Source organism: Cydia fagiglandana, chromosome Z (assembly GCF_963556715.1).
Source record: "Cydia fagiglandana chromosome Z, ilCydFagi1.1, whole genome shotgun sequence".
NCBI classification, from domain to species: domain Eukaryota; kingdom Metazoa; phylum Arthropoda; class Insecta; order Lepidoptera; family Tortricidae; genus Cydia; species Cydia fagiglandana.
In genome coordinates this window covers 1,170,480-1,184,065 of record NC_085959.1, presented here as the reverse complement: position 1 = coordinate 1,184,065, position 13,586 = coordinate 1,170,480, and the positions used below count along the sequence as shown (strand labels likewise).

The window sequence follows — 13,586 nt, the reverse complement described above, 5'->3', positions numbered from 1 at the left end:
ATATTATAGTAGTATAATATACTATATTATAGTATATTTTAGTACAATAAGCGGGCTAAATAAATATATTAACATATAATATATGCTCTACGGTTTGGAAAAACGGCCGCCTATGACAGTTAAAATTAAAAACCGATCATTCTCATAGAATCTAATACTTATTTATTGTCCAAGTTTGACACTTGACGATAAAATACTTATTTAAGAAAGGTGTCAATTCGTAGCTGCTACAGTATTTTTTAAAAAGTAAAACAGATAAAATGTTGATGCTTAGTTACCATTGAAATAACAACTGCTTAGCAACTGGTGGCACCCTGACTGCTGACGTACATGAATGGCAGTGCGTGTAGGTATTAATGACAGCAGCTTTAATTTGAGTGCTTAGTTACCACTGAATTTCTAACCGTTATTGTCATTGTGATTAAATAAGGGTGTAACTATGTGTTAAAGAAAAACTCAGAAGTTAAGATATAACTATGTGACGAACTGAAAGCCTACGTAGTAGGGTCAGTAAGGAACACAAATGTATGGAAGTGCATGCACTTTAGTCTCAGGCGATGCCGCTTGGCACGATTGTTCCTTAGGTCAAACAAAGTTGATCTGGCCCGGTAGCCAGGAGACCGTACCATGCAGACCCCCCAAGAAGGGGGGAGGGGAAGGGTCGGCTCCCCAGGTCCAATCTATGCTATATTCCTTCCTAGTCTTAGCAACTAGGGCAAGTTATATATCATTTTCGTATAAATTAGGGACGAGGAATTCATTTCTGAAATAATTATTATGCCTTTCCATACAAAAAAAATATTTTTGTACAAAACATGAAAATGTTGTCATTTTTTGTGACAATTTTGGATGTTACAATCACAGTGTGGCGATTTGCACTAAATAAAAAATTGGACGATGTAGCCCATGTATTCTTTATTCTGGAAAATATCACTTTATAGTAGGCATTCATACATTATTTTGTAATAAAAAAATAATTTATAGCGCGTGGCGGTAACAATTTCCATACAAATGGAACTATGCTCAAAATCAAAGATTAAAAATGTTTACTAAAACACTGAATTTGACATTTTAAAAGTTTAAATATAATGTTTTAATCATTTTCCATGCGTTTTTGCCCTTTTTTGGTACAAATTTGTTGTTTTTATTTTTCTTCCACACAAACTTTCTCCCCCCCATTTCCCCCGCTTAAGCGTTGATTTTATAAAATTTTATTTTATTTTAAACTTAAACCTGTCGCATTTAATTGATGTTGAAAATTTCAGCTTTATATCTTCAGGGGTTTAGATTGTATGATGTCTGGAAGTAAGCAGAGTTTTGTTAGATATTTTAATGTATGGGATATTATGAACTAAATGTCTTTAGCTCAAACACATGTAGATCCTAAACTACCGAACATTTTAACCTGAACGTTTGAACATCGATTAATTACAAAAGGAATAAGTTAGTTATAAAAACAAATTTAAAAATATATACCTTTAAGGGGGGAAATGGGGGGGGCAGAAAGTTTGTATGGAGAAAAATATAAACAACAAATTTGTACCAAAAAAAGGGCAAAAACGCATGGAAAAATTATTAAATCATAATATTTAAACTTTTAAAATGTCAAATTCAGTGTTTTAGTAAACATTTTTAATCTTTGACTTTGGGCATAGGGTAAGACCACCAGTGAATGAACACTTAAGCAATTATCCAAGTTTGAAAAATCATTGCTCAGCATTCATTAATAATTGGAATAATTAACTGCAATTAAATCAATCCTCATTTAATAAATAAGAAAGTAATTTCTGCGATTTTTAATTACTTTCATAGTTTTTGAGTTATACCAGAATTTACCAAAAACTACCCAAAAACCTAATGAATGAACATAAAAACTAGTGAATGAACACCGAAAAACCCAGTGAATGAACATTATTTAACTCTTTTTAATTAGCTTAATAATTTTTTTTTATCACAAACACCGTTTCCGTCTCTATTTTAATAGGTATAGCGATAGCGTTTATATCTTTTTATCCCTCCATATTGACTTCAAATCGATTAGAATGTAACAAAATGATGGTTACTCACCAATAACATAGAAACCCGTTACATATTAAAAGGAAAAAATTAAATCAACCATTAAAACAAGAACCAACGTGCATATTTTGATGAAAAGGGGTCATGCTCACCAAATAATGCTTAAAATAATAAACTTGTTACTGCATTGTTCGTGGTTACACTGTTCATGCATAGAATTAGTAGAAATCCAATAAATGAACAAGCCAAATTTTGTATTGTTCATACATAGGCATGACAAATCTAGTGAATGGACTATAGAAATTTGGTTTGTTCCAATACTGGCTAAATGAATCAGAATCGTTTTCTATGCAGAATCACAAAAAACAAGCTCAATACGATTGCGTTTACATATATATTTGGGAAAAAAATGAAATCTACGCGACACCAGTAAATGAACACACTGTTCATTTACTGGTTTCAGAACATTTGATGAGCCAGTAATGGAACTATAAATAATAAAGACTTAATCGCGTAATATGCCGACAAAGTGTACATAAATAGAAGGTTCAACTCTTAATCTAACCAAGTAACTAAACTTTGTACTGGTAAAGATTAAATAAACACTTCATATGCTGCTCCAAACGTACACTGTTCTTATCTGAGATCTAATATTTCCATACAAAACTTCAAATCCAGAAACACGTAAACTTCAAACGCCAGTCACATCCTAACTGGTCGAAAATAAATTTATTATGGGTTGTCATTGCATAGGAAATAGAGTTGTTAATAAGAAAAAAAATAAGACAAGTGGAAGAAATTGCTATATTTCTTATTTTAGACAAAAAACGTGATTTTGTTCATTCACTGGAGGGTTTACCCTAGTTCCATTTGTATGGAAATCGTTAACGCCACGTGCTATAAATATTTTTTTTTTTACAAAAAAATGTATGAATGCCTACTATAAAGTGATATTTTCCAGAATAAAGAATACATGGGCTACATCGTCCAATTTTTTATTTAGTGCAAATCGCCACACTGTGATTGTAACATCCAAAATTGTCACAAAAAATTACATAACATTTTCATGTTTTGTACAAAAATATTTTTTTTTGTATGGAAAGGCATAATAATTATTTCAAAAATGAATTCCTCGTCCCTAATTTATACGAAAATGATATATAACTTGCCCTAGTTGCTAAGACTAGGAAGGAATATAGCATAGATTGGACCTGGGGAGCCGACTCTTTCACCCCCCCTTTTTGGGGGGTCTGCATGGTACGATCTCCTGTCTACCGGGCCAGATCAACTTTGTTTGACCTAAGGAACAATCATGCCAAGCGGCATCGCCTGAGACTAAAGTGCATGCTAAATGACCTTACTGACCCTACTATACGCTAAAATGACAACTTAGATGTCCTTATTTTTGTGACGATTGAAGTGTATATGTTTTCTTGGACACTTTGCCCGCTCAGGTATATCTGCTGCTGACTGTACATTGCCCCGGATGTTGTGAATATTTCATTTAAGTTACTACTAGGAATAATTTTACGTTGTATTATTTTATACTGTTAACTAATCTGTTATTTTCTGACTGCTTCATCCGTGAACACTAAAATAATGCTGAAAGGTTAACTTTCCTGATATTTCTTTCCTTGTGGGCCAGATGTAGCAGTCATTATTGAGTGCATGTTCTAATATGCCCAATATTACTAGGGATCAAGTCTGGGGTTGAAATTGCCTGCACCCTGCCTGAAAACCCTCTATCCTGCACTACCCCGGGTTGCGCTATGCGCAAGCTCTGCTATCTGGAAGGTTTCCGTTCCGAGCTGAGGATCCTGAACCACAGCGGGAAGCCATCCTAGTCTACTCTACACCTACGATGTAGAGCCTCAGGAAAGTGCCTCCTTTTAAGGACTTGTTTCTATATTTGTTTCTGTGTCAGCTCAGTTTTAAGGACTCACGACCCTAACTAACTTGTTATTAATTTTAATTAATATTAAATATTTTTTTCTAAATTAAACTTTCATTTCTAACCTATGTATCTCTACCTACATGTGACGCTAAACGTCACAGTAGTTTCGGCTCTACGTTGATGAATCAGTCAGTCAGGACACTTGAATTTATATATACACGGTGCGGTGTAACATGATGAAACCGAATAATTTTAACCACGCATTTCTGAGGTCAAAAGAAGTAAAAAATGTAATATGAGCTTAGGTCAATTTCAGCAAAAAAAAAATTTTGTTTTGTTTTTTCATTTTTTTGAATGTATTTGTACATAAAAAATAAATGTTTTTGGTAAACTTGTCACTTAAAATTGAACTTACATTTTTTTTTCGTAAAACCAACTTTTTGCAAAGTGTTACTTGTCACTTTTTGACATCTATTAATAAGGATATTTAGACTACATCCCATAGCAGCAACATCACCATCAAAAAGGCCTTTTACACTATGTAACAATAAAAAGTAGTATTTTATTTAATTAATAATATCTCTGAAACTAGGCGAATTTCAAAAAAGTTTATAGGACATTTTTGTCTCTAAATATGATCAGGAATATGCTGTTAAAATTATTCGGTTTACTCATGTTACACCGTGTATAGATAGATTACTTTACCTATCTTTTAATAATATCCCCAAATACAAAGATTTAAGTCTGTGATCGGACTCTAATTTTTATTAGTTTAGAGTAAAATTGAGTCTAATTATTTTTATTATAAGTATTCCATGAAAACATTTTGAACTGTTAGATTTCTAAATTGTTCTGCCATAGGCAGGCAATATAGGCATGTTGTATGGTTCAGTTCAGCCTTAGACCCAGAGTACACCAGGCGGTCTAGCATAAGTTGCGTTCTCGCGAGCGAGTCCATACTTGAAGTCGCGCTTGATGGATGGAGTCAAAAATCCAACGTTATTATGGAATAATATTAACATCAATACTCGTAAATTGCTCTGATAATTAGATTAAGATTAATTACGATTCATAAGAGCTTGTTGCTAGGCCTACATGAATAGAGTATATTTTGAATTTGAATTTGAGTCGCGCGCGAGATCGAAACTCATGCTAGACCGCCTGATGCGTGTACGTAGATGTACACGTGCGCGTGTGGTACAACATGTTGGACCCGTTCACGCACTCGTCACGCAAGCGGCGTGCCGTGTCTCATGGTCTGTATATTACACGTGCGCGTGTGGTACAACATGTGGGACCCGTTCACGCACTCGTCACGCAAGCGGCGTGCCGTGTCTCATGGTCTGTATATTACACGTGCGCGTGTGGTACAACATGTGGGGCCCGTTCACGCACTCGTCACGCAAGCGGCGTGCCGTGTCTCATGGTCTGTATATTACACGTGCGCGTGTGGTACAACATGTGGGACCCGTTCACGCACTCGTCACGCAAGCGGCGTGCCGTGTCTCATGGTCTGTATATTACACGTGCGCGTGTGGTACAACATGTGGGGCCCGTTCACGCACTCGTCACGCAAGCGGCGTGCCGTGTCTCATGGTCTGTATATTACACGTGCGCGTGTGGTACAACATGTGGGACCCGTTCACGCACTCGTCACGCAAGCGGCGTGCCGTGTCTCATGGTCTGTATATTACACGTGCGCGTGTGGTACAACATGTGGGGCCCGTTCACGCACTCGTCACGCAAGCGGCGTGCCGTGTCTCCAGTGCCCTATCCCACAAAACTTTACAAGTGTACAAATCGACAAAATTGTTAAATTGTAAACAAAAAAATGTACCACAATAATTACAAATATGTATTCATTACAAGTCTGCAGTATACAAATATGTCATTTTTGCTAAAGCGTATCACAAAGAATAAAGGTATGTCACGACAGCTACATAATTGTAGAATTGTTGATTTGTAAATATACAAGCGAAAAATTGAAATGTTACAACTAAAGCCTAACAAGTTCCTTTTTAGCCCTCGCCACGTTGCGGATTTTCGATGGAACTAATTTATTTTAATGGCAATTATTTTCTTTGACATCCGACATTGAAAGTCATTGAATGTCACCGATGTAAACAAATCGAAAATGATTGTAAATATTTCAGGATAATAATAGATTTTGCAATCAAAATGCCCAAAAAAATTCACACCGATGCTAAACAAATAATTTTAAATACATTAATATACTTGCGACAGAAAAAGGATACGGGATTCAGTAGCATTCCATTAAACAATGTTGTGAAATTATTTGTTGACATGACGGGTACTGATTTTCATAGTGAGTTTGTAATAAACTGGTTAGTTTTGTACTAAATATGAATATTAATTATTAAATTATTATTTTTCTCATTTAAGGCGTCTTTAGTGCTATAATCAAAAATATTTATTATAAGAATGAGCCATTACCACCACGAGTGACTGAATCTGGTAAATATATATACGGAGGTCGAATATTTAGAATCAAATTATGGCGGATAGGTAAATTATTCATACTTAATTATCAACTAAACATGCTCTTTCGATTGGGTTTCGATTGGGAAACATACTTCTACAACTCACATGTACATAATTGTATACCTCACTCGCTCTTGCACGATGCCAATACACACTGTCCCGACTATTCATGACGTACACGTATTGTTGCTATATGTAAGCTGTTTGTAGCGACATTATATCAGGGCTAAAAAAGAACTTGTCAGGCTATACAAATATGTAACAATTTATTTTGCTTCTTTAATGTTGAAGGTAGTTTCACTTTATACGCAATACGCAAGAATTATATCAATTATATTTATACAGGGTGATTCAGGAGACGTGAGCAGGACTAAGACTGCGCCTTTTGTAAATTATAAGCAACTGTTTCGTATCAGTATTAGTGAGATTAACGTTAATTTTCTACTCGTGTTGAAAAAAAAATTAATAAATTTATTTACGACACGCATGGTCACCCTACAATTAGAATACTAAACTACTGATATTCTGTGTCAAATTGATTGTCATCACTGTCATCACGGTCTGGTTACTTTTGAAAACTCGTATCTCACTCAAGTTTGACAGTTTATTTCTTCGTAATCAAATGCTGTCATTACGGTTAAAGAGGTTTTATGGTTATTAATTGGGTCTTGCAGGGTAACCATGATTGTAGAAAATTAAATTTGCCCTCACCAAAAAGTTAAAAAATAGGAAAAATTGTGGTTATTTCACCTAAATACGACGGTGATCGGTCAATTGTCAGTTACTGAGTGTGCAGGATTAGTCCTGCTCACGTCTCATGAATCACCCTGTATAGTGATCTTGATCTATCTACGAGCATTTACATACCAACTGACATTACAATGGATTTGCAAGCTAAACTGACCATTATATTATAAACCTCATAAATGAAAACAAAAACTTTAGTAAATTTAGTGATAAATTGACGCACACTATGTAAAACAAATGGAAGGAAAAAGCGTAAAATTTAAATGATTTAGGAATAATGGAGAAAGATTGGAAATACTTAAGGGACACTATGTGGCAAAATTGGAAAAGGCGTACGAAGATAAGCTCAATTTAAGTATACGTATTTTTTTGTCCAGTATATAGTAGTATACCCTATAATGGGCGTGGAACCAGTAATGGGACAAAAAACCACAATTCCTCTAAAATAAGTATCTAAAAGTAGTTTATAAACACTGGATATATTTTTATCATAAACAAGAGTCCTAGAGCTGTTTATGTTTAATTTTTTATTAAATTCGGTTATCTTTTAAGAAATTGGCGTCAACCCAAAAGTTGTCGTGTCACTGAAAAAAAATACCACTACGAATTCTTAACAACTTCGCTAAGAGAAGTGAGTTAATTTATTAAATTTTAATTAATTAATACTTGATGAAAACTAGAATGTGTTTTGTTAATTGCATTTATCATGAGATAAGGTATACAACACACTACGTTGTGACTCCACAGATGTAAAAAAATAGTGGTATTTCGCCCAATCCCATTATAGGAGCTGTAAAACTGCATACCTCCTATGATGGGACAATTGACATAATGATGCTTGCCATGCCATAATATCATGTTTTTAAACAATACAGAAGTAAAATGTAGTTACAAAGTATGTCAACCAGGAGGTATTTTCGGACTTCGGATAAATAATAATTTTCCAAACTTTTATTTAACTTGCCCTGTTAGTTAGTGTAGGGCAAATCTTGGTAGCTGAATTTGATCCATTTTTCGATTTCCGAGTCAGTTGAAATTTTGTGTAAGTATGTAATTAAGTAAGCAAATCCGGATGATAATGCAATATTATGATAACATGGACCTGATCTGATGATGGAGACAGGAGGTGGCCATGGGAACTTTATCGTAATAAACCCTAACTAATTTTGTTTGGGTCTATTAGAATTGTCTCGATGGATCTAATACAATAATAATTGCCTGTGGAAAGAAAAATACATTCAGCAATAAAAGCTTATACCAAAAATGATTTTTTTGCCATAACTTATTCCCCATTTCAATATTTTATAACTAATTAGATCAATGTCCATTATAGGGGGCCCATTACTGGATCCACGTCCATTACCGGGGGCCCATTACTGGAGCTTTGGTGTCCATGACTGGAGAAAAAAAACATAGTTTTAATTTGTTAAGTATGTGGAAACTCCTTGCAGTATCTTTGATACAACATGCCAAAAACATGAAAGACGGATAGGACTTTCATCTTTTAACACGCTAAGCGGTAGATCATATACATTTATAAGGGAAATATCATAAATACTCCAAATTTCCTCTTAAATGTCCCATGACTGGTGCTGTTACTATATATGAGTATTTCGTAAATTAAATTAAAGCTAAGTAAAATTGGGATTATATATGAAATTCATGACACCTAGGATCACTATCACTGCTACTTGAACTAAATATTTCGTGGTAGGTATATATACAAAGGGTTGGAATCGCTAAATATGATAAAGATACTACTGCAATTACTAGTATTCGTATAGTAGCAATTGTAGCAAGAGGGTGCGACACACGTTTAGAGAATTGTTAACTTGTAGGTACAATTCTACATATATGTATAATTATTACTACAATTTAATGTAGCACAAAACAATTGTCAGCTACAAATTTGTACATTTTCCGGAAAAGATATGTAGCGTATGTAAAGTTTTGTGATACAACAAATTGTAGACTTGTGATACAATTTACATATTTGTAAGAATTTTCCACTACAAATTTGTTACTTGTGGTATGCACATTTGTATTATTACAAACTTGTAACTTGACACTTGTAAAATTGTAATTGTAAGTTTTGTGGGATAGGCCAATGGTCTGTATATTACACGTGCGCGTGTGGTACAACATGTGGGACCCGTTCACGCACTCGTCACGCAAGCGGCGTGCCGTGTCTCATGGTCTGTATATTACACGTGCGCGTGTGGTACAACATGTGGGACCCGTTCACGCACTCGTCACGCAAGCGGCGTGCCGAGTCTCATGGTCTGTATATTACACGTGCGCGTGTGGTACAACATGTGGGACCCGTTCACGCACTCGTCACGCAAGCGGCGTGCCGAGTCTCATGGTCTGTATATTACACGTGCGCGTGTGGTACAACATGTGGGACCCGTTCACGCACTCGTCACGCAAGCGGCGTGCCGTGTCTCATGGTCTGTATATTACACGTGCGCGTGTGGTACAACATGTGGGACCCGTTCACGCACTCGTCACGCAAGCGGCGTGCCGTGTCTCATGGTCTGTATATTACACGTGCGCGTGTGGTACAACATGTGGGACCCGTTCACGCACTCGTCACGCAAGCGGCGTGCCGAGTCTCATGGTCTGTATATTACACGTGCGCGTGTGGTACAACATGTGGGACCCGTTCACGCACTCGTCACGCAAGCGGCGTGCCGTGTCTCATGGTCTGTATATTACACGTGCGCGTGTGGTACAACATGTTGGACCCGTTCACGCACTCGTCACGCAAGCGGCGTGCCGTGTCTCATGGTCTGTATATTACACGTGCGCGTGTGGTACAACATGTGGGACCCGTTCACGCACTAGTCACGCAAGCGGCGTGCCGTGTCTCATGGTCTGTATATTACACGTGCGCGTGTGGTACAACATGTGGGACCCGTTCACGCACTCGTCACGCAAGCGGCGTGCCGCGTCTCATGGTCTGTATATTACAATACAACGCGCACGCGCACGTACTCATCTTCGCACACGCATAGTAGGGTCAGTAAGGACATTTAGCATGCACTTTAGTCTTAGGCGATGCCGCTTGGCACGATTGTTCCTTAGGTCAAACAAAGTTGATCTGGCCCGGTAGACAGGATATCGTACCATGCAGACCCCCCAAAAAGGGGGGGTGAAAGGGTCGGCTCCCCAGGTCCAATATATGCTATATTCCTTCCTAGTCTTAGCAACTAGGTCAAGTTATATATCATTTTCGTATAAATTAGGGACGAGGAATTCATTTTTGAAAGAATTATTATGCCTTTCCATACAAAAAAATGAATTTCGTATAAAACATGAAAATGTTATGTAATTTTTTGTGACAATTTTGGATGGTACAATCACAGTGTGACGATTTGCACTAAATAAAAAATTGGACGATGTAGCCCATGTATTCTTTATTCTGGAAAATATCACTTTAAAGTAGGCATACATACATTTTTTTGTAGTAAAAAAATAATTTATAGCGCGTGGCGGTAACGATTTCCATACAAATGGAACTATGCCCAAAGTCAAAGATTAAAAATGTTTACTAAAACACAGAATTTGGCATTTTAAAAGGTTAAGTATAATGTTTGAATAATTTTTCCATGCGTTTTTGCCCTTTTTTGGTACAAATTTGTTGTTTTTATTTTTCTTCCATACAAACTTTCTCCCCTGATTTCCCCCCTTAAGGGTAGATATTTTTAAATTTGTTTTTATAACTAACTTATACCTTTTGTAATTAATCGATGTTCAAACTTTCAGGTTAAAATGTTCAGTAGTTTGGGATCTACATGTGTTTGAGCTAAAGACATTTTATTTCATAATATTCCATACATTATAATATCTAACAAAACTCTGCTTACTTCCAGACATCATACAATCTAAACCCCTGAAGATATAAAGCTAAAATTTTCAACATCAATTAAATGCAACAGGTTTAAGTTTAAAATAAAATAAAATCGACGCTTAAGGGGGGAAAATAGGGGGGAGAAAGTTTGTATGGAAGAAAAATACTAACAACAAATTTGTACCAAAAAAGGGCAAAAACGCATGGAAAAATTATTCAAACATTATACTTTAAAATGTCAAATTCAGTGTGTTAGTAAACATTTTTAATCTTTGATTTTGGGCATAGTTCCATTTGTATGGAAATCGTTACCGCCACGCGCTATAATTTATTTTTTTATTACATCAAAATGTATGAATGCCTATTTTAAAGTGATATTTTCCAAAATAAAGAATACATGGGCTACATCGTCCAATTTTTTATCTAGTGCAAATCGCTACACTGTGATTGTAACATCCAAAATTCTTACAAATAATTACATAACATTTTCATGTTTTGTACAAAAATAATTTTTTTTGTATGGAAAGGCATAATAATTATATCAAAAATGAATTCCTCGTCCCTAATTTATACGAAAATGAAATATAACTTGCCCTAGTTGCTAAGACTAGGAAGGAATCATCATCATATATATAAAATTGAAAAACCAGAACGGGATAAAAAACGAGGGAAGAAGCGAGAGGGCGCCTTACAAATTTCTAAAAAAGTTTTTGACACGTTTCTCGAATACGACGCACGTATGATAAGAAAAAATTGTTCAAATAAATTATCTACGTATGAGAATAGGACTAGAGCATAAAAACTATCGCTTCCGATGCGTATTTAATTTACAATAAGGAAAATAAATTTTCATAACAATCTTCATTTTACGACATCGTCCATTTCTCGGCAACTCTCGGTTGCTTTCGTTTGGCGGTGCTACAGATTAGACCAAAAAATCCGTAAGTTAAAGTAAACTAAATTATGTTTGTCATGTTGGTATACAGGTATTTCTGAGTTTTATTACACGAAGTAAAATAAAAAGTGCTGTCAACCTCAACCTTAGTCTATAGAACCCATACGAGTGATTTATGTCATATATGACTTATCATTCTTATCAATCAAAGTAATTACTATATTATTGTTATCAATTTGTATTTTGTTGTTTTAAATTTATTTTTGAGTTATATTATTCAGATTGACTTTCACGGCTTCGGCAAACATTGCCATTCGTCCGGGGAACGGGCTAAGAATAGGGCAGATATTATTGAGCGACCTGATAAAAATAAGCAAATATACAGTCAGCAGTCAGCCAAATATCGTAATATAATTTTGTTGCCATAGAAATAAGGATGTGGTGGATGGGAAATATTGAGAGACAAAAGCGGCTAAATTCAGTGGTGGCTCGGACACTTAGAGAGAATGGGCGAGGATCGTGCCGTGAAGAGAGCACAGGTACTTGGGACAACAAAATGGGAGACGCCCGAGTGGACGTCCTAGGTACCGCTGAAACGACGTAGTTGCTCGAGACCTGCTCAACCTCGGCCATGGCGACTGGCGAGAGCTATCGCAAGACCGAGAGGACTAGACTATCTATGTTTGTATGAAAAGGCGATTTAAGGGCGGTGGTCGTCCATATTCGTCTTAAGGCGAAAATTAATCTAATGAACGTTTTTGCAACTAGGCTTATAAGAACAAATAATAATTTTATCTTGAAACTAGTTTTAAATAAATACGTGTAGATGAAAAAATACAATCTTGCCTTTTATCAAATCACATCATTTTTTGACAAATTTGCGAATTGAGTTATCCAAATAACGGCTACAAATAAGAAATCCCTATCACAGTTTTAAACCATGGCAGGGTTGAATACATAATAATGTCGGTATTCAACTAAACATAAGACGAACTCTTTATTTCATTTACGCGAGCGGAGCTGCGGGCCCGTCTAGTATAGCATAGATTGGACCTGGGAGCGGACCCTTTCACCCCCCCCTTTTTGGGGGGTCTGCATGGTACGATCTCCTGGCTACCGGGCCAGATCAATTCAAAATATTTGTTTGACCTAAGGAACAATCGTGCCAGAGACTAAAGAGCATGCACTTCCATACATTTGTGTTCCTTACTAACCCTACTACGCACACGTACCCGGTTTCTTAGGGAGATCATTTATTTATAATCAGTTTTATAATATACTCACTTACCTTAAAAGTATCAAATCTCCACAACTTATACAGAGTGTTTTTAAACCCGCCATTCGCGCGGACGGTGGCGAAAAAGTGCTTCAATTTGCTGATCTGATGATATTCAGACAGTGACATCTTTTACTTTAAACGAATTGTTTGTAACAAGATTATATTCCTTTGGGTTTTGTTTTGAGATTTGTGAAGGCTGTGTGACATTGATTGAAAAAAATATATTGACAGGAGTATGACGTATTCTGCTGCTCTACTATTATAAAGTTTTATTTAGGTTTTATATTTGAATATTATTATTTCCTCCTTGGTGGGGAAGGTTCTACGAAAGATTGATAGGATTCCTAAAACAAATCCTTCGTCGAATCTTAGGAAGGGCATCGATCTCTCTTAGGGAGCT

General features: G+C 36.0%; 1 protein-coding gene across 1 annotated transcript in view; it reads right to left on the bottom strand.

Annotated features, from left to right (window-relative positions):
* Positions 1-13,381, bottom strand: part of LOC134678972 (probable NADH dehydrogenase [ubiquinone] 1 alpha subcomplex subunit 12) — a 70,702-nt gene extending 57,321 nt beyond the window's left edge. The window contains exon 1 of the mRNA XM_063537731.1: positions 13,196-13,381. Within this exon, the coding sequence (XP_063393801.1) occupies positions 13,196-13,312 (117 nt within the window). The 5' untranslated portion in view covers positions 13,313-13,381. The remainder of the gene's footprint in view (positions 1-13,195) is intronic.
* Between the last annotated feature and the right edge of the window lie 205 nt (positions 13,382-13,586).